Source organism: Rhamphochromis sp. 'chilingali', assembly GCF_963969265.1.
Source record: "Rhamphochromis sp. 'chilingali' genome assembly, chromosome: 10".
NCBI classification, from domain to species: Eukaryota; Metazoa; Chordata; class Actinopteri; order Cichliformes; family Cichlidae; genus Rhamphochromis; species Rhamphochromis sp. 'chilingali'.
In genome coordinates, this window is record NC_137937.1 from 11,484,325 (window position 1) to 11,508,949 (window position 24,625).

General features: G+C 44.1%; 1 protein-coding gene across 1 annotated transcript in view; it reads right to left on the minus strand.

The window, feature by feature from the left end:
* LOC308404397 (voltage-dependent N-type calcium channel subunit alpha-1B-like) overlaps window positions 1-2,698 on the minus strand; it is a 341,704-nt gene extending 339,006 nt beyond the window's left edge. Inside the window, exon 1 of the mRNA XM_080894424.1 lies at window positions 1,740-2,698. Within this exon, the coding sequence (XP_080750550.1) occupies window positions 1,740-1,999 (260 nt within the window). The 5' untranslated portion in view covers window positions 2,000-2,698. The remainder of the gene's footprint in view (window positions 1-1,739) is intronic.
* Window positions 2,699-24,625: the final 21,927 nt, after the last annotated feature.

A 24,625-nucleotide genomic window follows, 5' to 3' on the forward strand; every position in this document is an offset into this window, starting at 1 on the left:
TTAAAAACTACAGAGTAAAAATGTGATGTTGATAAAAAGCTTGCAGTGTATGTGGATTACATTTGAAATATAACCTTTGTTACATTGTTTGTTATAAATGCCATTTTTGTCATATTTTTAGAGCATTCTTTTGAACTGTGTGGGGTTTTTTTAATAGTTTGAATATGCACTACCTCCCATCTGCCAAACACCTAGCACTGCAATTCCTGTACCAAACTAACTGAAATAAGTTGTACTCCTTTCATTTAAATTTAATTGCATTACTTATTACAATTTAACAATGTAACCTTTTACATTACAAAACTAATCTTTCCAGCTTTGTTCTTACACGAGTTGAGGAAAACCTTTTCATGATCTGCAGACCTCAACTTGGTCACTTATAACAAACACTTCCAGTCAAATTTGTACACTAAAAATCAAGGATGACAACTCCTGATTATAATTGTGTGTATAGATGGTTACTTTCTCCATCTACACCCACAGAAAAATACAGTACAGTAAACTAAATATTTTCACGACGTGCCCCTTCAATATAGTCGTACTATTTTACTAGCACCTTACTAGAGAGCTATATCTATCTTCTAATACACTCCCTGATTTTTGCAAAAGCAAGACAACCCAAAGTGATCACCATTCTAAGTCTCCAGTGTGGTGGGAGCTTGGTGATGCATATCTGGTGATATGCAGCAGTTCTTCAGTGTTTAATTTAACGTCTGCTTTTTAAAAGAAATTAAATGCAGATTTGTACCGCTCATTTGGGTATCTCGCTCCCTACATTGCACTGCCGTCGTGTTATTAGTGTACCCCTCACGGACGATACAGCTCGGCCAGTAGGAGAGGATCCTCAGGAGAGGGAGGAGACCGATGGATTCCAGCCACCAGGCCTCCAACTGCTTCGAACCACAGTAAATCCTCCTGCAGCGCACCAGGATAAATGGCTCACTAATGCACTGCGACATTAAAAATGATAAAAGAAAACTTTTATCATGCCAGAGGTTAACCAACCAGTGACTTACGCAATGGATACTATTCCACAACTAAATGTGAGTTAATTGCATGAACACTCATGCACATATACAGGTGTCTTTCCAGGGACTTTTCCTCAGAAAAAATCTAAATGCACACCAGTAAGAAATGATTTTGGTCAGCATACAAAGCTCAGCAGGTGGCATTCACTCACTGTGCACAACATCTACCAAACAGACATGAGCTGCTTTATAACCTGAAACCTGCTGCATTTCAGCGCTTGTTTGTTTTGTGTCACACCCATGCAGCGTGCCACCGCCTCACTGCTGAGGAAAGCCTGCAGATTGCTGAAGTTCAGTTCCCTGGACAGCACCATCTGCAGAGCACAGCATTCACCAGAAGACAAGAAAAGGATCTACCGAGAAGCCCATATAGTCATATCATCACACATAAACTTCAGCTCTTACCTAGATGTGCTATATTATAAAAAAAAAAAAAAAAAACCTCATGACTACAGCATTTAGCAGCATGGGACTTGTGACCAACACTGGAAACAACCAGAGAGCCAGCTGTGCAAGTTTTACATTTTAGCTGAACGTATTGTTGCTTTCTTAACATATATTTATACTAATTAATAAACAGTATTCTAGATGCCGGCTTCTTCTGCCTCTAAATAAGGCCCCTTAAAATTTCCTGGGAGTTCGGCGTCAGGCATGCGGGTTTTATACAGGACAGAGCGGCTTATCTGGGGGTTTACTGGGTTGTAAGGATATGGCCATTCGGTGATCTTTTTGGCATATTTCCGTATTACATTATCCTCGCTGAAGATGAACAAAGAGCGGTTGACGGTGAGGCAGTTCTGTTTGACTGGAATTGGGTTGTAAATGGCCATGGTCCTGGCTCTCTGGGCCATCGTCTGCTTGTACATCCTCTGGCCACCCGGAGGCCCCGGCTGCCGGCTGCCCCCCCTGGCAGGGGCCGCGGGGCAGCCGCCTCCATAGCGGCCGGACAGTTCGTCTTCAAATCGAGCCATTGCGGAATAGCGCAGACCTTGCTGGAGAAACCAAAACTGACACCAGAAAAAAAATAGAGAAGAAGCATCACCACACACACTGACGTCCCGTCCCCGTGCAGGTCCTTTGGGTGCGTGTGTCGGCCACGACCAGCAGAGTCAAACATTCACACACACACACAAAAACGAGCTGAGGGAGGCTCTTTTTCATCAGCCTCAGTCGGTTATTGCCTCACCTCCATGTTTTTACTCTCCGCGGCGTGGAATTGTTGCTTAAAGTTTAGACGCTCACATTCCATGATGCATCATTTTCATGGCGGACTGCCCACGTCCTCGCAGGTAGCTTTTATACTGGCGTCAACGCTACAAGTTCATGCTAGAGGATGCGGAGACAACGGAACACCGTGTCTAAAAGACAGCCACCTCAAGACAAGATAATACAGCAGAGGGAAAAATCGCGAAATGTCACAGTGAGTAAACCTGTTTTCCACCAAATAATGTCTGTAAACAGCCGCATTTCTTTTCTTAATCACTGCTGAGCGCTGTGACTTAAAAGCAGTCTTCGTTAAAGCACTTTGCCCCACGGAAGAAAAAACTGATGTAATTTCATCTGATCGTTCGTCGAGGAGAAATCACAGTGCAGCTGCTTGTTTCCATGAATTTGCGGTTAATGGGAATGTAGCTACCACTTTCTCTACTGTTCCTCAGACCCCCACGTGACCAACAAAACGCCAGCCAGTGGCTCCACCTGGGCGAGCCCTGTTACCATAGCAACAGGGAGGAGAACGAGCCACGGGTCAAGTTACACGGAATGAAAATGACTTCCGGCAAAATCAGAGCTTGTTTGTGGACAGATCTGATTTCGGTTTTTGAAAATATTGCAACTAACCCAGCGAAAACGGATGTAACTGCGATATAAACAAAATTATGTCGGTTCGATTCCCTTCGAAAATCAAACAGTAAATAGGACGAAACGATTTCCGGTCAATATTTCCAAAGTAAACTCAAAGTTTCATAAAAAAAAAAAAAAAAAGATAAATGGCGTGTATTTGTATAGCGCTTTACTTAGTCCCTAAGGACCCCAAAGCCCTTTACACATTCAGTCATCCACCCATTGACACACACGTTCATACACTGATAATACAGTTATTCCAAATGTTGTCAGTGCATCTTCTGTTTACTGTAAAAATTTCCCCAGAAACGCCTAAGACTAAAACATCTCCCATATAGTGAGGGGTGTTATAGTATCTGACAAAAGTGAGATACTATAAACACCTCTCACATTTTTGTAAATATTTTATTCTATCTTTTCATGGGACAACACTAAAGATATGACACTTTGATACAATGAAAAGTAGTCAGTGTACAGCTTGTATAACACTGCATATTTGATGTCACCTCAAAATAACTCACCAATGTTCCCTCTAAGTTGCTCGCGTGCGCAATTGCGCACTGCTGGCACGGTCTGTGTTGCGCACAAACTAATCAAAGTGATGTCATGACAAAAATGAATGACAAACAAAACATTTTTTCTCCTTCATTTCTGTCAGGCAATGCTGTATGAAACTTTTCTTGCTGTTAGTATCATGGTTGCTAGGCAACCTGAACAGCGCTATGAAGGCTAGACCATCCCATTTCACAAGCCTCTCACTTCGTGCTTCTCATACTTATAGTACACAGGTATGTAGTACGCGTAGTGCGCGTACTTCAAGCGTGCAGACCCTGAATTGGGACACAGCCAATGATGCGATTGACATTCGTATATACGCGGCTAGGACAGTGTCCTTATGTGCAGACACCGGTGTTTTAGCTAGCAAAGTGGGGTGGCTGATGTGGGGTGAAGCCACGTTAATGACAACGTGTACAACCATTGGAGATGTGAGCAGGACAGACGGAACAGTTGACGGAAAAAGTGTGGACTTTATACCAGTTTTTAAATTGTGTTTATAGGCCACGTAAAACCAGAGTTATGATAAAAAATATATGCAATGTTTGGTTTTCTTCCTGGATACTATCGTTGTTTATATTTACTGCGGAAGAAACGGTAAAAACGGTGTTTTATAAGGAAAACACTCTGGTCGTGTCCAAATTCATGGGCTGCATCCTCCTGAGGACCCGGCCTTCGCGGTCTACGTGGGCCGGGTCCTCAGAAGGTCGGGTAGGCCGGAAGTAAACGGCCGTGAAATTGGACGGTCTAGCCTTCTGATTAGCGTCACCGCTGTCTCAGTGGAGTTTAATAAACTCGGTCGTCTGCTCCTTGCTATCTAAAATATAACAGGACACTGGCGTAAATTCTCGACTGTCTCATACTTCTGTTTAATCAGTTTTCTGTTTGACGTTTAGTCAGCTGTGTAAAAACCAAGGAGGAGGGGGATTAATAAAGTTTTATTTTATCTAATCTTATCTAATAACTTTAATCTCAGCCAAACCGATTTACTCACGAACAAACAAAACACTGAAAAAAGCCCAACAATAACATTTTTAGGTTGTCTAAGTGACTTATATATTACGTTTAACCCGAGCAGCGAAAGTCCGCGGTGATGTGAAAATGATGTGCCGGGAGTTGTGCCGTTCTCGGCCGCATCAGTAACCCTCGAGCTCCCGGCTAGCTATCGAGCTGGTGGGTAGCAGACGCCTTCGAAAACGTCGACGCACTTTTGCAAATATGCGATATCTTGATAAACCGAGCAGATATTTGATGTTTACACAACTACTTCCACGCCTGAAAATATGTTAAAAGTTTATTTTGTGACCCAGAAAGATTAGTATGAGTAATTTTAAAACTTAGTAGCGGCCGCCATTGTTGGAAACTGGAATTTGGCTGGGCCGCGCTATGAATTCTGGGATATGGTAGGCCACGAAGGACACACCCGACCCATCCTTAAAATTCGGGGAAAAGGAGGACGCATTTGTCGGCTACATTCGGAGGAGTCTACGAATTTGGACAGCCTTCGGCGCGTCGCTGTGACGTAATCGGTCTACAAATGCGGCCTCAGGAGGATGCAGCCCATGAATTTGGACACGACCTCTGCGCCTGTGAGCAAAAACAAACTCCTCCCCCAGCCTTTCCTATTGGTGGAAAAATGTACCATGTGGACCAATAAAAAAAAAACGATATGGCAACATGGCATTTATTGTTTAGTCAAGGGGGGAAGTTTTAGGAGTGACGGCAGTGTTTTGAGATGTGAGAGATTTGCGACGTTTAGCGCAAATCTTGTGTAGTTAGTGTGTAATGTAGACAATGGTTTTGTTGTGTGTGTCAGAACAATGAGGCGACTACTGAGTGCTACAGGTGTTACAGGAGTGATACATCTTCTGCAGGCCTGGAGGAGGCCTGCAGGTATCAGGCTGTTGTTCTCCTTTATCTCATCGTGGACAGAAATTATGTTTTGGAGTGTCACAAATAACTTGTGTGGCACCAGATTTCATGCAGAACACAGGATTGTTCCGTAAATAGTTTGAAATGTTTATTTAAAAAACCCGCCTTGGCTGCATTTTTAGGTAAACAGCTGCAAAAAACTGTTGTTTGCAAAACTGAGTTACTTTTTTGAAGAAGTAACTATATAATTAATTGCCCAACATTGGTCATTATTTACTGTATTTTGCAGACAGAGAGTTACAGGATTCTCTCCCAGACCACAGACTCATACTCATAATACAAGTCAGAGCTTTATAACCAAAAAAAAATTAAAAAAATTTGTGTTTTCAAAATTGGAGTTCAAGTTATTTTTACTTCCAATAGTGTTAACATACTACGCAGGTCATGAACAAGATTTGTTTTAATTTTCATTGTAAGTGGGCTAAAGCATTTAATTAAAAGTAGTCTAACATAAATGTAAATGCTATCAGTTGATTATTTTAATAAACCATGTACCTTGGATAAATTCAATGGCGGCGTGACCACAGTGCACACGTCTGCTGTTACTCACAGTGGTCCAAGTGTCCGCTCAGGAAGTTTGTGTGTTCGCTCAGACACATGAAAAATTAGAGGGAACATTGCTCAACACACAGCCATTATTGCCTAAAAGTAAGTGAGTACACCCCTAAGTGAAAATGTCCAAAATGTGCTCAATTAGCCATTTTCCCTCCCTGGTGTCATGTGACTCGTTAGTGTTACAAGGTCTCAGGTGCAAATGGGGAACCGGTGTGTTGAATTTGGTGTTATTGCTCTCACACTTTCATACTGTTCACTGGAAGTTTAACATCGCACATCATGGCAAAGAATATACCCAGTACGCTGAAACTGAGCTGCAGCACGGTGGCCAAGGCCATACAGCGGTTTAACAGGACATGTTCCACTCAGAACAAACCTTGCCATGGTCGAAAAAAGTTGATTGCACACGCTCAGCGTCATATCCAAAGGTTGTCTTTTGAAAATAGATGCATGAGTGCTGCCAGCATTGCTGCAGAGGTTGAAGGCATGGAGGATCAGCCTGTCAGTGCTCAGACCAGGGGCGGAGCGGGGGGGTGGCTTACGGGGCTTAAGCCCGGGTTGTTTTGTCAGAAGCCCGGGGTATTTTGGAGTGTAATTTTTTCATAGTTAGATGCCTGGCTGACAACTGTATAAAACAAAAAGTACACACAATATTCGAAGCACATAGTGCACACTGTGGGAATTTACGACTGTGCGTGAATCCCCCCCTGATATTGGTATGATCCAAGCTCAGGCACTAAGCGACTGAGCGAGGGGGCGGGGCAGCTGCTGCCCGTGAGTGCGCTGTTGGAGAGACGGAGCCAGCCATACTAAGGAGAGCTTAAGTTTGACCAGGTACCAAAGCAAATCATTCGTACCGTACAAATAATGTAAATATGACGGTGCATCACGAAAGATTGATATCAAACTGATCACTTGACCAATATTACGTTACTCGCTCTTCAAGTGAATCAACAAATGGCAAAATGAAAAGCCGAACAAATGCTATTTTTTTTTAGAGTCTTAGCTTACGTGTGTTTATTTCATATTCTCAGTTCTTACCCTCCCGACTAAATCGGTTTCAGTTATGTACTGAAACATAAGAATGGACATTCGAGGGTTCTTTCAAAGAAAAAACTCAGGTAAATGTTATTTTATATATTATGCTTTGTATGTTGTTCAGTATATTTCTATGCAAAACAAGAGGGATTTCAGTACACAGCAGGATATTCACATTTGTAACCAGATATTTACATACACTTTAGGGAGAAAACAAAACATTTTTACTGTACAACAGAGTAAATTTTTGTTTTAGATAAATATTGAAATATATTTTGAATTAGTTAAATTTCAGAATAAAGAGAGACAGAGCTATTTTTATCACTTTCATCAAATTTAGGAGTACATGTACACTAAATTTATTGTTAATTAATAAGAAAACTCCAGACGATTCCATTCTGAGCTGAAGAAGCTTCTGATAGGTTAGTAGAGTCCATGTGAGTAAACTGGTGGCACAGCTGTGGATGCATATAAGGCAAAACACAGAGCCTGTTTCTTTGACATGGGAAAATCAAGAGATATCAACCAAAACACCAGGAAAAGAACTGTGGAGCTCCATAAGTGTGGCTCAAGTTTGAATACAATTTGGTGCCATTTGCAATTAAGAAATACAGATAGTTTCTCTCTTTACTCTTAAAGTTAACAAATATGTTTTTTATATTTATCAATCTAAAGAAATAAACATTTAGTCTGATTTGATGTTACAATTAAAAAAGTGTTTTTATCTGAAGAGTAAATATCTGGTTTCAACTGTATATTTGATGATTGTCAGCACAAAGAGGGAGAGAGAGGAGAACGAGGACAGACAGGTCCTCATGTATCTCGTACCTAGTGTTTCTTTTTAGGTTTGTTATTTTTCAAATTCTGTATTTATTAAGTTCTGCAGGCTTGTTTGCACAACAAGGCTAAATAATTATATAAACTTTTCTCAATCTAAATAGTGGACTTTGGTAGAATTAAAAAAATAAGTGTAGTGCAGGTCTATGATGATTTTTAGTGCTATCATCTAGTTCTGATTCTGGTTCTGTCTTGGTTAAGTCCTCAGTAGTCCTGATTTTGAACTGTTGTAGTCCTGTTTTAATTCAGGATCAGTTCTGGGTCTGGTTGAATTGGGGTTTAGTCCTCGTGTCTTGATGCAGCCCTGACCTTGTTCTGCCTTGCTGCTTAATTAAAAAACGAGTTTAAGGTGTCCTGCACATGTGATATATATTTTTCCCTATATGAAGTCATTCTTTTTTGAACAGAGCCTATTAATCTTTCAGTCATTTCTACACCCCCCCCCCAAAAAAAAAAAAAAAAATCCCACATGCATACTACTCTTTGGGCTAAGCCCCGGGTGTTTCAAATGTCTGGCTCCGCCTCTGGCTCAGACTATACCCCGCACACAGCATCACATGGCTGTCATCCCAGAAGGAAGCCTCTCCTAAAGATAATGCACAAAAAAGCTCGCAAACAATTTGCTGAAGACAAGTAGACTAAGGACAACCAGGTGAGGAGTACAAAGACAAGTGTGCCTTGCCTACAGTCAAGCATGGTGGTGGGATGTCATTGTTTGGGGCTGCATGAGTGCTGCTGGCACTAGGGAGCTAGGGCAGGGCAATTTGGGCAAAAATATTTATCAAGATATATAGTTTAAAATTTGCGATAACAATATAACTGACAATATAATTGACGCGAGACAAAATACTTTACAACTCTGCAACTTTATTAGTGCAAAAAAAAAATCAATGTATTTTTACTTAAACAAGCAGCTGTTTTTTTTATGTGCATTAAAGCTACATAAAAAATTAACAGTGAAAATGCAAATTCCTTGCTGGCAGTTTAACCAAAAGGCATTTCCAGTGGAAATGGGCTGACATATCCTGAGCATAACCATGTATAATATCCACAAAACTTAAAAAGAGATTATACACACACACAATACCATAATATTACTGTCACGGTCCCCGTGTCTCTCTGGTTGGCCCACGCTGGCTACAGGTTTTGTTGTTGTTAGTTTTAGTTTTTTGTCTCTCCTCCTCCTCTCTGCCTGGGTGGAGCTCATTACGGGCTCTCACTCTTGGCCCACGCACCCCTGTGGATGGTGTCCACCTGCGGCTGATCTGGCTGATTTCCCCAGCTGCTATTTAAGGCAGTGGCACAGAGCAGCTCACCGCTGGAACGTCGAACCACCTGAGTTCGTGCTCGCGGCATATTCAAAGAAGAATCGCTTACACGTGTTTTATGTTGTGGAACTAACCTTTGACCTTCTGTCTGTAGATTCTGGACCGAATCACCGGACCTGTCCAAGTGGGGCAGTGTGTGGAGTGTTGGAGCGAGTGCGGCTGAAGAGGAGTGCGTGTGTGCGGAGGAGCGGTGGCGGTGACTGAGTGGAAGAGGAAGCGTGTGTGTGGATTCCCCCCCCCTTCTCTCCCTGGAGCCCTGGACCCCCTCCCAACTCACTGTACATATATTTTGCACTAAGGTGATCCCTATTGTAAATAAATCCCCTTTTGTTTCCTTGAAAGAACTGTCTGCGCGTGGGTCCGTTCAGTAGCCATGACAATTATGTTGAAGCACAGTACGTATCACTTTGCGAGGTTCCCGACTACGATAGCCGTAATGCTCCAACAATCCATTAAGCGGTGCAGCTTCGTAGCTTAGCAAAGTCGTACAAAAACATTTTTTACAGATTTTTGAGCACCGTGTACCAGATAAAATCGGTTAGAGGTCAGTAAGCACAACCAGAATTTATACATACGAATTATAAGGGGCACTGTCGATTTTTTTCAGAAAATCAAAGGATTTTAAGAGCAACTTATTTTCCGAAAAACACGGTAATAACAACAGCCCGCTTGAATGCTCTACCAAAAATTGTGCTTTGGTGTGTATCTGACGGACGAAAGCCAAACCAGTTCCCTTTCAGTCGATTCACTCGGTACAACACATAAGTATGGGATATCACGCCCTCGCGTGTCCTGGCTGAAGAAACCTTTATTCACGCCTTTAAGGCAGATGACGTGTGATGACACGCGCACGGCCCCGCCTGCACATATAGCCGCTGTCATCACAGTCATCCTTCAGTTCTTACCAGTGTTGGGTAAGTTACTTTAAAATAGTAACTTAGTTACATTACTAGTTACTTCTCTCAAAAGTAACTCAGTTACGTCAAGTTACTCGTTACTTTCAAAGTAACTAGTTACTAGGGAAAGTAACTTTGGTTTTACTCAGAATTCTCTTGTTAATGTGTTGCTTCCATAACTTTGCCAGTCTTCTAGCTTGCTTACTTGGCACAAGTGCACTGGGACACCTACCAATAGAAAGGAAAAGATAATGTGCATATTTCCACGAGAGAAATCCCACGCCTGGACCGTCATTGACTGCTGCCATGATTCTAGCCTACGTCACAGCGTCATGTGCGCCTTTTACATCCAACAAAAAAACTGCAGTCGTGGTGCTTTCGATTGTACTCAGAACTCGGAAATTCTGCCTTCTGAATAAGAAGATGTAGGTAACACCAGACTGAAGATGAGCTGCATACAGGGCTGGACTGGGACAGAAAATTGGCCCGGGCATTTTGACTAGAGATCGGCCCACCATTATAGGAAAAATCATAAAGCCTTTGAATGAAAATAAACACTGTTGTGACAGTGATGTACACTGTTCTGATGGTATATATGCATCAATCTATCAATCGTTTGTTGTAAGATTCAAATAATTATTTTTTAAAAGCTAGACATTTTAAATGGGAATAAGAAAGAAAAGTATTTCTTTGTGCCCCCCTCTCCCTGTTAATGCCCTACATGGACCCCTGGCAACACTTTGCTAGATCCGCCCCTGCACAGTTACCAGCTGTCAGCTACTCAGAAAAGGATCCTGGTGTTATTTGTCTCTCAGAAACAGCTCATAACTTCAACTCATTCCTGTCACCTAAAAGGTAAACCTGTTTCTCCGTCACAGCTCTGATGATTCAGTAAGGACATCTCCTGGTTTCATCTTCATGTTTCCCTCTCACCAGATAACCAAACCATATCATGACCAGCAGCTTTTTTGCAGCTGTGGCTCCAGCAAACATCAGCTGATACTAGAAATTAATATTAAATAAATTCTAACAACAGCTGATCAAGCTTAAAAGTGCTGCTGTTGTTTAGCGCGACATCCGCTGGTTTCCTCTTTCGGCGCAAAGTGAGCGATAAACAAACAAGAGAGCCGATCAGCTGATCATTGATCAGTTTTCATGATTGAAGTAGAAACGGGAGAGGGAGGGGGGAGAATGAGAGAAGAAGAGGCAGCTGTGCAGCAAAGACACAGAATAACTCCAGCTTTGTGCCTTTTTCATTGTAGCTGAATTACGGGACAAACTGTTCCTTTTCACCTCAATAAGAAACGCGTAATATTTTCTCTGAATACCAGACGGGACGGTTGGCAACTCTAATAACTTATGAACAAAATAAAGTTCAACATCATTAACTTCATAGCACCCACCCAGCTGTATAGAAACTCCGTCATGCTAGCTAGCACGCAGTACGGAAAAAGTCAGCATAACGAAAATAAACTCCACCTAAACTTGGTTTATATCTGACCCAGAGAGACTGCAGGTCATAACTTCTTACCTGAAGTTCAGTTCACACTTGGACCGGCGGCCGCATCGGGTCTCTTTTCCTTCTGCGTCCCCTTTCCTTCATCCACCTGCTGGCCTCCACCACTTGCTAATGTTACTGAATCTGTGGAAGCTCCACGATAGCCACCACACGAAGTAACGAGTAACGACCCTATCTAAATCCCAGTAACGACTAACGCGCTCCTGATTTTGGCATAATAACTAGTTACCGTGCTTGTTACCACAATAATAACGTAGTTACTGTAACGCGTTACTTAATAACGCGTTAGTCCCAACACTGGTTCTTACGCTCTTCACCTCGCTGAGAACACCTCTGCTGAGTTGGGCTAGCTAGCTGCTGCTAGTTAGCTCCGTTGTTTGCCGACTTGAACTTAGCTTAACTGCCCCTGTTGGTGTTAGCCTCCACAGGCTAACACCAGGTTGGTGTGTAGGCTGCCTGCGGAGAGCTAATGTCAAGTTTTTCCTGTGCAGCGTTTCGCTTTGCGTTTTGGAATGAAATCTTCTGTTCGCCCCTGTCCTCAGGGATGCGGTTCCTCTTTGGACGACAGCGACCAGCACGATGCCTGCCCTGTCTGCCTGGGGATCGTCCACGCTAGGAGAGCGTTGACGGAGCCCGAAGCCTGTGCTCCGGTGCTCGACCCTGGAAAGACGGGTGACGTTTGTGGAAAAAGTGCTGGGACGCTCGGCTGTCGCACAGCATGACCCTCTCCTTTCCGAGTCTGGAGCCCCGTCTTCGTCCGAGTCCGAAGATGAGGATTTTCCGATCTATGTCCCCGCAATTAGCTGGGCTGACCACATGGAATATGTTGACGGGTTAGCCGATGACGAGCCGGAACCATGCAGGAGCGCTGACGGGCTTCAGCCTGGGTTGAAGCCCGCCAGCGCTCCCCAGGAAGACGACGACGTGCTGGACATCGGCCTGGACATCCATGGTTTGTCGGAGGATGAGCAGGAGAGATCATTGTCGGCCCAATGTGCCGCCGCTGCTGCAACAGTCGGCCACAATGACACCTCTCTTTTCTCCCTGTTTTGCCGTGCTGCTGAGAAGCTGCAGGTGGACTGGCCCTCTCCTCCACCAGCTCAGAAGCCGTTGCAGTTCGCGGATTTTTTCCTCCCACCGGAGCCCACAACGGCCAAAAACTGCCTTCCCATGTTCCCAGACTTTCTCTGCGAGCTAACAGCATCATGGGACAAACCTCTGTCTATCCGCGTCACTGTGCCTGGCTATGGACAGTACATGGAATTGGACGGCGCCGAGGGGGCTGGCTTAGCTAACCCACCCCTTATGGAGCCGTCTCTGGCTGCTTATCTGGCCCCGTCCCATAACCATGGTGTTGGCGGCCCCGCAACTCTTCCGTCCAAGCACTGCAGATTCTCTGCTTCGCAGCTGGAGAAGATTTATCAGGCTCAGGCCGGCACTGCTCGCACCATGAGCTCCATCACCATGCTCCAGACGTACCAGGCAATATGCCTGGCGGAGTTCGGATCGCTGTTTCCTGATGACAGCCTGCTGGCACCTCTTCTTAACGAGGTCAGAGTCGCCACAGATCACATCCTCCGTGCGTCTCGCTGTGCAGCGCTCTCCCTGGGCAGAGGCATGGCTTCGACAGTAGTGGCGCAGAGACACCTGTGGCTGACCCTCTCTGACGTCCCGGATAGGGACAGAGCTGTATATCTGGACGCACCAGTGTCTGCGGCTGGGTTATTCGGACATTCACTTGAAGCCAATCAGGCTAGATTCGATCTGGGGAAGAAGCAGACGGAAGCTCTCCACGACATCATCCCCAAACGTCAGCCCAAGCCCAAGCCCGCAGTTAGCTCTCACAGGCCCGCCGCTCCTCTGCCGACTGGCAAGAGACTGGCGCCCACTGCTCAAGTGGGTGAGCCGCCAGCGAGAGCACATCCTCCGGCCCGAGCTCCACGCCAGTCGGCCTGGAGCAAAGGTCCACCCTCGGGCCCCCGGCGGGACCCGATGCCCAGGAGGAAGAAGCCTCAGCCCTCCTAGCTGTGGTTTCAAGTGGTGGGTCCAGCAGCAGGGAGACGCTGCTTTTACCCCTCTGTTGCCGCCCAAGAGGTGCCGCTTAAGTTCTGTTCAGGTTGTCAGCCCCAGAAGGCGCTGCACTTTCCTAACACTGTCTCCCAAGCACAAAACCCCTGCACACAAAATGCCTCAGGTGTGCAGTAGTACTACATCGAGTGTTCCCGCTGTTTTTCATTGTTGTGCCCCAGAAAAGGTGCCTCCAACAAAAGGTATGAATGTACAGTACATGTTTCCATGTTACAATCAATAAAGAGTGTTGTTTATTCTCAAACAATCACAAATGCTCACCCTGCAGGCAGAATGAGCCAGGTCAGGCAGGTGATGCAGTCCCCTGCAGACACACTGGGGGGCGACAACAGTTGTTTAAGGTGCAGTTCATGTGGAAGCCACCGGAGGGTGGTGTAGAGATATAATAAAAAAGTGATGGCTAAAAACTAGGGGTGCAACGATACACAAAATTCACGGTTCGGTTCGGTTCGATACTTTGGTGTCACGGTTCGATATTTTTTCGATACAAAAAAAATGTTCATGCCTTTTTAATTTGTCATTTATTAAAATTATAAATATATATTTTAACTCAAAAGTACAGTTTTTAAATTTAACCCTAACCCTTGTGCGCATTTTTTATTTTGACAGCGAATGCGCACCTGCGGACCACTTATGTGCAGCCCTGGTTATTTAGCTCGTCATATTGCAGCCACAGAAATTATTTTGTCCATGAAACCATGAAGCTGCACTTTCATTTTGCCTTATAGTCTGATTTGTCATAACTTCTCCGTTTTGTGGTAAGCTTTTCTTTGGCTGTCACTTCTTCACCCTGACCTGTCTTATTTGGCTCAGAAGAAATGAAATATATATCCTCAACCTCTCACATGTTTAAGCTTGCTGCGGGAGATTTCACTTGTCATGTTTGCATAGTGAGCTAACGATTAATAAGACGATGTCAGAGGAATTGGTGCACAAATTTTCATCACTCACAGATCAGTGCTGTCGCTCTCTATACACAGTTCGCGCGATTGCAAAGTGAAAGCAAAAAAACAAGCGCAAATTCAAACGCGATTTCAATATGTCACATATTGACAGTGGCTCACCGATGCCAATGACATAATTACCCAGCTACATTTCTGAAAGAATGCAAAAGCATTGACATATATTTTTCTTCCTACAATAGCCCGACGGGCAGGGAAGAGATAGATTTTGGTAGCCCGACTGAAAAAAATCTCTAGCACCGGGACGTCGGGCTAGCGATATTGCAAGCCCTGTATCTGATTGAGGAATCACTCATCTTTGGAAAAGAGAGTTTATTACAGAGAAATGTCTCTTTCCAAAATAAAAGCTATACTATCCGCTTCTTCTGGGCTATATTCTCAGCAGCATAAGGAGAATCATGTGCTAACAGCTGTCTAAATGACTCGTCTAAAGTTAGTAGCATGCTTGTTGTTTTTGTCTTTGCACTAGGATGATGTCGGCGTAAATGTGCAGTCATATTCGTTGTGTTCCCACTAGTGATTTCAGGTTAATCTCGTTGAAATGACCTTAACGCCACAACACGGCAAATCTCCGTTAACGAGCTACCGCCGATCGCCCCGTGCATGGGGCTAGACGGCCAACACGTTAACGAGCTAACTGCGCTAACACACTAGCTCCCACCCATGTAATTGAGCATTGCACGGCACATCCAACATACTGTTTTACTTTAGTCCATGACTCGCTTACCTTCAGGGTCATACGTCACATGAAAACCAAAATAATTCCAAACGCCAGATCTGGAGAGCTTAACTTCTGTCTTGCTAGCTTGCCCTGCGCTCTTCCTTCTGACTATGCTGTCTGTGTTGAGCACTCAGTGGATCTGCACTCGTCAGTGCAGCCTAGGCGGAGTAGTCGAACGCAGATTCACTGAGCGCTCAACACAGACAGCATCGTCAGAAGGAAAGTTGATAAAATAAATTACAAATGTTGTATTGTTTGATACATATGCGTACCGAACCGAAAGCACTGTATCGAACGGTTCAATATCGATACGAATATCGTTGCACCCCTACTAAAAACCTAAGACTGTGTCATGTCTGCTCCCTGAAGTAATATTGTAACATGGTGTCAGAAGTGAACTGATAAGGCTATACAAGAGTGTTGCACACATGGAAGGGCTTAAGCCGCCAGCTGGACTTGATTTGCTGCAAGGGAACCTCTCGGAAAATTGGAGACTGTTTCGGCAACTGTTTCGGCAACGGTTTCGCCAACGGTTCGAGCTGTATCTCGCGGCTACAGGAGGTGCTAGCAAGCCACCCAAGGTACAGTCTTCACTATTTCTTCACGTTGCTGGAGAGGAGGCGGTTGAAGTGTACAATACCTTCACGTTTGCGGAAAATGGTGATGAGCATAAGCTGATGAAAATAATGGAGAAATTTGAGGAAGAACATAAGAAGAAGAACATAACCTATGAAAGGTTTTTCACATGTGTGCAAGGGGATATGCCAATTAGCCAGTACACGGAGTCACAGAGCCAAGTCATGTGAATTTGGACAACTGCAAGAATCCCTCATTAGAGATCGCGTAGTGTGTGGAATTACATCGGATGCAATGAGAGAAAGGCTGTTAAGAGGAGATGACATTACTCTCGAAAAAGTAGTTCAGCTTTGCATTGCATCTGAGACCACAAAAGCTCAAATCAAGCATGATGAGGATCACAATGCTCAAGTCTCTGCACATGAAAGTAAAGACGTAGATGCAGTGAAAAAAGACAGACAAAGCAAGATGAAACCGAACGACAAAGACCAAGCAAGCACGTTTAATTGCAAACGATGTGGAACTAAGCATGCATCACGGCAACACCCTGCTTATGGCAAACAGTGTAAGAACTGCAGGAAAATGAATCACTTTGCCAGAATGTGTAGATTGAGAAAAGTGCACACTGTCGCCGATGAAGCCACGGATCAGCAGGCAAGTCTGTTCATTGGGGCTGTAAATGAAAAAACACAGACACGAACAGATGAATGGACTGTAGAAATAAAAGTTGGCCACAAACCTGTGAAATTCAAACTTGATACTGGTGCGCAAGCCAATGTGGTTCCATACAGTCTACTACGAAGAATAGGAAATAAGCAAATGCTTAGACCCACAAATGTCAGGTTGTCAACATATACCGGAGACAAAATAGCAGTTAAAGGAAAGTGCACTTGGGGAGTGAAATACAAAAAGAAAAGTTTTGTTTTGGAGTTCATTGTCATAAAATCAGAAACCAAGCCAATTCTGGGAATTCAAACGTGAAGAAATGGGACTCATCAAGAGAGTGATGGCACTGAATAAAAGTGATGAAATGGACATCTTCAAAGAATTTGCTGATGTGTCTGAGGGCATAGGTTGCCTTGAGCGAGAACACACCATTCAAATTAATGATAGCATGGCACCAAAAGTTCATCCACCGAGAAAAATCCCTGTCACTTTGAGAGAAAATCTCAAAGTAGAACTGGACAGAATGGAAAAAATGGAGGTGATTACAAAAATTGAAGAGCCTACCCAGTGGGTGAATCCAATCGTCATTGTGGAAAAGGCTACTGGACGACTGAGAGTCTGCCTTGAGCCACGTGATCTCAATACAGCAGTCATGAGAGAGCACTACCAGTTGCCAACAGTTGAAGAGATAACGAGCCGACTGGCAAAGGCCAAATACTTCACTGTGCTGGACGCAAGCTCAGGATTTTGGCAACTTAAATTGGATGAATCCAGCTCTCGTCTCTGTACATTCAACACACCTTTTGGTCGTTACAGATTCCTTTGCCTGCCTTTTGGAATTAATTCAGCTCCAGAAGTATTCCACAGGACAGTGAGGCAGCTGTTTGAGGGGATTGATGGCGTCGAGACGTACATAGACGACCTTTTGATCTGGGGAGAGACTAAAGTACAGCATGACGACAGACTGAGGCAAGTACTTGAGAGAGCAAGAGCAAAAAAATTTATGCTAAACAAGGACAAATGCAAGGTAGGCCTGGAGGAAATTAAATACCTTGGCCACATCTTCTCGGCAGATGGTTTGAAACCAGATCAGAGCAAGATAGAGGCAGTAAAGAAAATGCCTACACCAGAGTGCAAAAAAGATGTGGAGCGATTTCTGGGTATGGTAACATACCTAGCAAAGTTCATTCCAAACATGTCACAACACACAGAGCCATTACGCGGCCTTACCAGAGATGATGCTGCATGGCAGTGGGAAGGTGAGCATCAGCACGCGTTCAACAAATTGGAAACAATTCTTACTGAAACTCCTGTGCTCAGATACTATGATGTACAGTTTCCAGTAACACTATCTGTCGATGCTTCTAAAAGTGGACTCGGTACTGTCTTACTACAAGAGGGCAAGCCAGTTGCTTATGCATCACGCTCATTAACAGAGACTGAACAGCGTTATGCACAAATAGAAAAGGAGATGTTGGCAATTGTGTTTGGTGCAGAGCGTTTACATCAGTACGTGTATGGAAGAGAAGTGAACGTGGAGTCAGATCACAAACCACTAGAAGTGATAATGAAAAAGCCAAGTACAGTACAAGCCAGGAAGTGAAATGTACATCGCAGACACATTATCTAGAGCATACAGGGAGTGCAGAATTATTAGGCAAATGAGTATTTTGTCCACATCATCCTCTTCATGCATGTTGTCTTACTCCAAGCTGTATAGGCTCGAAAGCCTACTACCAATTAAGCATATTAGGTGATGTGCATCTCTGTAATGAGAAGGGGTGTGGTCTAATGACATCAACACCCTATATCAGGTGTGCATAATTATTAGGCAACTTCCTTTCCTTTGGCAAAATGGGTCAAAAGAAGGACTTGACAGGCTCAGAAAAGTCAAAAATAGTGAGATATCTTGCAGAGGGATGCAGCAGTCTCAAAATTGCAAAGCTTCTGAAGCGTGATCATCGAACAATCAAGCGTTTCATTCAAAATAGTCAACAGTAGTGATGGGCAGATGAAGCCCCATGAAGCACTGGAGCTTTTCATCCAATTGGTTCACCCCAACGCGAAGCTTCATGAAGCTTCATTTGCTCTAGCAGGACACCTACTGGACGTAAAAATAATAGCTGGCATGAATTTGAAGAGTGTGGCATTTTGCACACAGCCTGTAAATGTCAACAACAAAAGGAGTGTGTAAAACATGTATATTGTAGTGATGGCAGTATACTGTGTATATTTATGCTGGCAGTATGGAAAATGATTATTTGCGGCAAAGTTCGAACCGCTTCATGAACCAGTCACGTGGTACAGCCGGGCAGCGAGGCTTCGGACGTCATCATTTTCAGCTCCTCCCATAAATGAAGCAAGCCTCGATACGCGCTTCGCGGAAACGCCCCCTCCATTACTCGACACACGCTCCGAAGCCTCGATACAGAACGTCCCATCACTAGTCAACAGGGTCACAAGAAGCGTGTGGAAAAACCAAGGTGCAAAATAACTAGGGATGGGTACCGGTGTCCGGTTCTGACATAAACGGTAGTAACCAGACCGAAAAGCAGCGCACATTTCGGTGCTTTATTTCGGTGCTTTTTTTTCCTGAGCTGTGATACACTTTAGATTCTAGCCAATCATTTTACGTTTCCGAGGATAGTAGGCGGGGCCAGGTACGTACGTTCTGTTAGAGCAGAGCTACAGATTAAAAATGTCCAAGGCGAAGCGGTCAAAAGTCTGGCTGTACTTCACAGCAAAATATGCAAACTCAGCAGCCTGCAACAAGTGCTTTAAGCTGATACTGTGATACTGTCAAAGGAGGTAACACCTCAAATCCGATGAAACACCTGGCGACGCATAGCGTTTTTTTTTAAAGCCCAGAAATGCGCCGTATTTGATAGCTTGCTGCGGGACCTCACACCGAGCACATCTACTGCGGGTGGGTTGCCTGTTATGCAACATCCCCCAAAAACATGAAGAGGAGAGTCCTGGCCCCTAGCCCTGCCAGTGTAGCAGAAATGATGACGGATGATGGTGGCAGCAGCCGTTCTTCTCTGCGTGAGTAGCTAATTTACATTGAGTAGGCTAACCACGTTATTACATTAATGCATGTAAGGTGAACTAGCAAACATCATCATAGCTACATGCGGCTGTCCTCTTGTTTGATGGCAGATACTCCCTTCACCCTGGCTAAAAAGTCTAAAATGACCAAAGAAAAAGTGGAAAACAGTTAAACATGAGAGGTTTAGGACAAAGTGTGTTTTTTCCATTGTTTAAGCACTGCTTCCAGCCAAGAGTGATACCATATATGCCCCATAGCTGCAGAAAAGGCTAACATTGTTATATTTTTACAAAAAACAGCTGAACATGAGAGGTTTTTGGACCAATTTTGTGTTCTCCATTCTTTAAGCACCGGTTTGAGCACCGTTTGAGCACCGGCACCGTTTCAAAAGTACCGATTTGGCACCGGTATCGGATAAAACCTAAACGATACCCATCCCTAAAAATAACTGACCATGAACTGAGAAAAGTCAAGCGTGCAGCTGCCAAGATGCCACTTGCCACCAGTTTGGCCATATTTCAGAGCTGCAACATCACTGGAGTGCCCAAAAGCACAAGGTGTGCAATACTCAGAGACATGGCCAAGGTAAGAAAGGCTGAAAGACGACCACCACTGAACAAGACACACAAGCTGAAACGTCAAGACTGGGCCAAGAATTATCTCAAGACTGATTTTTCTAAGGTTTTATGGACTGATGAAATGAGAGTGAGTCTTGATGGGCCAGATGGATGGGCCCGTGGCTGGATTGGTAAAGGGCAGAGAGCTCCAGTCCGACTCAGACGCCAGCAAGGTGGAGGTGGAGTACTGGTTTGGGCTGGTATCATCAAAGATGAGCTTGTGGGGCCTTTTCGGCTTGAGGATGGAGTCAAGCTCAACTCCCAGTCCTACTGCCAGTTTCTGGAAGACACCTTCTTCAAGCAGTGGTACAGGAAGAAGTCTGCATCCTTCAAGAAAAACATGATTTTCATGCAGGACAATGTTCCATCACACACGTCCAAGTACTCCACAGCGTGGCTGGCAAGAAAGAGTATAAAAGAAGAAAAACTAATGACATGGCCACCTTGTTCACCTGATCTGAACCCCATTGAGAACCTGTGGTCCATCATCAAATGTGAGATTTACAAGGAGGGAAAACAGTACACCCCTCTGAACAGGGTCTGGGAGGCTGTGGTTGCTGCTGTACGCAATGTTGATGGTGAACAGATCAAAACACTGACAGAATCCATGGATGGCAGGCTTTTGAGTATCCTTGCAAAGAAAGGTGGCTATATTGGTCGCTGATTTGTTTTTGTTTTGTTTTTGAATGTCAGAAATGTATATTTGTGAATGTGGAGATGTTATATTGGTGTCACTGGTAAAAATAAATAATTGAAATGGGTATATATGTTTTTTGTTAAGTTGCCTAATAATTATGCACAGTAATAGTCACCTGCACACACAGATATCCCCCTAAAATAGCTAAAACTGAAAACAAACTAAAAACTACTTCCAAAAACATTCAGCTTTGATATTAATGAGTTTTTTGGGTTCATTGAGAACATGGTTGTTGTTCAATAATAACATTATTCCTCGAAAATACAACTTGCCTAATAATTCTGCACTCCCTGTATTTGCCAGTGACCAGCTCATCTGATAATGAGATAGAAGACCAGGTGCACATGGTAATTTCCAACTTAACCTGTGACAAGTGCAAAACTAGAGGAATTCAGACAGGAAACAAGGAATGATATGACACTGACTAAACTTACAGAGGCAGTTCTGGATGGATGGCCAGAAGCAAGAAACCAAGCTGCAACAGAAATCCAAGCATATTGGAATTACAGGGAACAAATTTCAGTAGTGGATGGAGTTCTGTTCAAAGGAGAACAGCTTATTGTTCCTGTAGCACTGAGAGCAGAAATGCTAAAGCACATTCACAAGGGTCACTTGGGTATTGAAAGCTGCAGAGAAGTACTCTTTCGGCCTGGAATGTCACAGAGTATCACAGAGATGTGTGCAGTACTCACCAGAAACGACAGAACAAAGAGCCACTACATCCACATAGTGTTCCAGAAAGACCCTGGCAGAAGATAGGTGTGGACCTATTTATCTTTGACCAGCAGGAATATCTCCTCTTAGTGGATTACTATTCGAAGTTCATTGAGGTTGAGGTTGATCTTAAGTCACAATTTGCCAGACACGGAATTCCTGAAACAGTGATTTCAGACAACGGACCAGAGTTCAGCTCCCGTGAATTCCAAGACTTTGCAAAAGAGTGGGAGTTTTGTCACAACACTATGAGCCCCCACCATGCACAGTCAAACTGAATGGCAGAGAGAGGAGTACAAACAGTGAAACTCTTGTTAAAAAAGGCAAAAGCCAAGGGGAATGACCCGTATCCATCATTAATGAATCTGAGGAGTACACCGTTGGAGGACATTGGAGCGTCACCAGCCCAGCTGCTAATGGGTCGACACATAAGGACAAGACTTCCAACAACATCGCAAAGATTGAAACCCCACATGGTCACTAAGACAGTGCAGCGGTTGTTAGAAACAAGACAACAGAAACAGAGAGAATACTTTAACCAAGGAACCAAAGCACTTGAACAACTGCAGGTTGGTGACACTGTCAGAATGTGGCAACAAGGTGTATGGAATCCAGCTCAGGTGACAGGTTTATCTGAACATCCAAGATCTTATGTTGTCAGATGCTTGATGGACAGACATATAGAAGGAACAGAAAGTTTCTAAGGCAGTCAAGGGACAATCAAAACGTGACACAGCAAAATGAGCGTGATAAAACACAGGGACAAAGTGAGATGGACATGCAAAGTAAAAATGTCACTCCCACAGTTTCCAAGTTCCCCACCCAAAACTGCGAGTGGACGTATTGTTTCCAAGCCCAGAAGGCTTTTTGAGGAATAAAATGAACATTATGTTTCGAGTATATTCTTTGAATAAAAAAAGAAAAAAAGGGGGGTGTCATGATATGAGTGAACAGCTTTTGATTAAGGTGCAGTTCATGTGGAAGCCACCGAAGGGTGGTGTAGAGACATAATAAAAAAGTGATGGCTAAAACCTAAGACGGTGTCATGTCTGCTTCCTGAAGTAATATCGCAACAGCCATGATACTCAGAGATGAAATAAAGGCACTATTGCAGAAAAGACTGTCAGGTTCGTTTGTTTGGAAGGAAAATAAGCACAAGCAGAGTCCTCGGAGGTGTCCAAAAAAGTGATTTATTAAACACACACAATTTACACCTGTGTGGGAAGCCGCCGATCGGTCTTCTCCTCTCTGCTCGTTACAGAAAGCTTTATAGCCTTTATGACGTCAGGACAATTCCTGGACCTCCTCTTTTCAGAACAACAACACTTTCCCAGGCTTGAAACCAGATGTTTCCCATCATCTGTATCTGGGAACATAACCAATTGTGTAGACGAGTGTGCAGTTTTGTGAGATTGTAGGTCCAAGCCAACGAAAGTTCGGTGTCCTTATCTGACTCACTACGGACTGCCTGGACCTACAGCCATGCTGGTGCTTTCTAGAATGTGTTTTATTCTGCGTGTTAATACAAGATCATTCAGTACCCACACCGTTAGCAGATTTACTAAATGATAAATGATACATGATAATATTGATAATAAACTGATAAGTGATGCAGACTAATGGAGTAATGATGAACTAATGACAGTGCATGTTAATGATAACACAGTGACAGTAAAATAACATTCCTTGACGTGACAACGCCTCCTCTTGGGCTCGCTTGCGAGGCCAAAACAAACAAACACGTTATAACACTTATCAACCCCAACACCCCCGTTATTTTCCAATTTTCCCACAGTTTCATGATCACTGTTCCCAGGCTCTTTTTACTTTTACTTTAACCTTCGTGATAAGAGTATAAGGTTATGAGTATAAAAGTATGCGATTCACGTACAAAACTATTACGATTCCTTTAACCTCTCAATTACTTTAGACTAGAGCCCTAGCCTATCAGGAGCCTGGAATGAATTGATGCTTGGCGCGTGACGCTCCTCTTCTTTCTTCGTCTCCCCAGGTAGACTGCTGGGGAGAACCGCTGCACAGGGGGAGAGGATTATTCTGCCTCTATGTTCCCCCCCGTGTTACTTTGGGTGGAGCTTATCTCGAGTAAGCTCTCGTCCGCCACTGCACATTGAGACCAATGGAACCAGGTCTCACCCTTTCCCTTCAGCCGAACCGCACTGGTGGTGCAAGCCGTCACCTCGAATGGCCCCGTCCACCTCGGATCTCTCCACTTTCGCTAATGACCTTCAGCCACACCGCCTTGGCGTCGGGGACGGACCTGTCCACCGCATTCACCCCCACTCCAACCTGTTGTGGGAAACTAGACACAAGAGCTTTTAATTCTTTCCAACATTCCGCATGCTTTCTGTTACTTTTTATACTTCCTTCCGCCGGGACTGTTGTCCAAGGACCTGGAAACTGTCGTCCTGTCAACAGCTCATATGGTGTGAAACCTGTGGATTGATTAACACAACATCTTATTATCATCAATGCAATGGGCAGGGCTGCAACCCAATTTAGCCCCGTCTGAGCAGAAATTTTAGCTATTTTGTTTTTCGGGTTTAGATTCATTCTTTCCACCTTCCCCTGGGACTGAGGATGATACACCGTCCCAAATCGGTGCTGCAACCCCAGCTTCTGTTCTACTTCTGCCAAATCTTTATTTTTAAAATGAGTTCGAGTGGTCCCCCGCTTCGGAGACAGACAAAGGTTGGTACAGCCGTTATTTTGTTGTTCCAAAAAAAGGGGGAGGGCTTCGTCCCATCCTCAACCTGCGAGTCTTGAACACATATCTACGAAGGCTAACATTGAGACAGCTCTTGAATGCAGTCGGCCCGGGAGATTGGTTTGCAGCAATCGATCTAACAGATGCTTATTTTCATGTGGCTATACACCCGAAACACAGGCAGTTTCTGAGGTTTGCATTCGAGGGCGTACCCTACGAATACCTAGTGCTGCCATTCGGGCTGTCGCTCGCTCCTCGCACCTTCATGAAATGTGCCGAG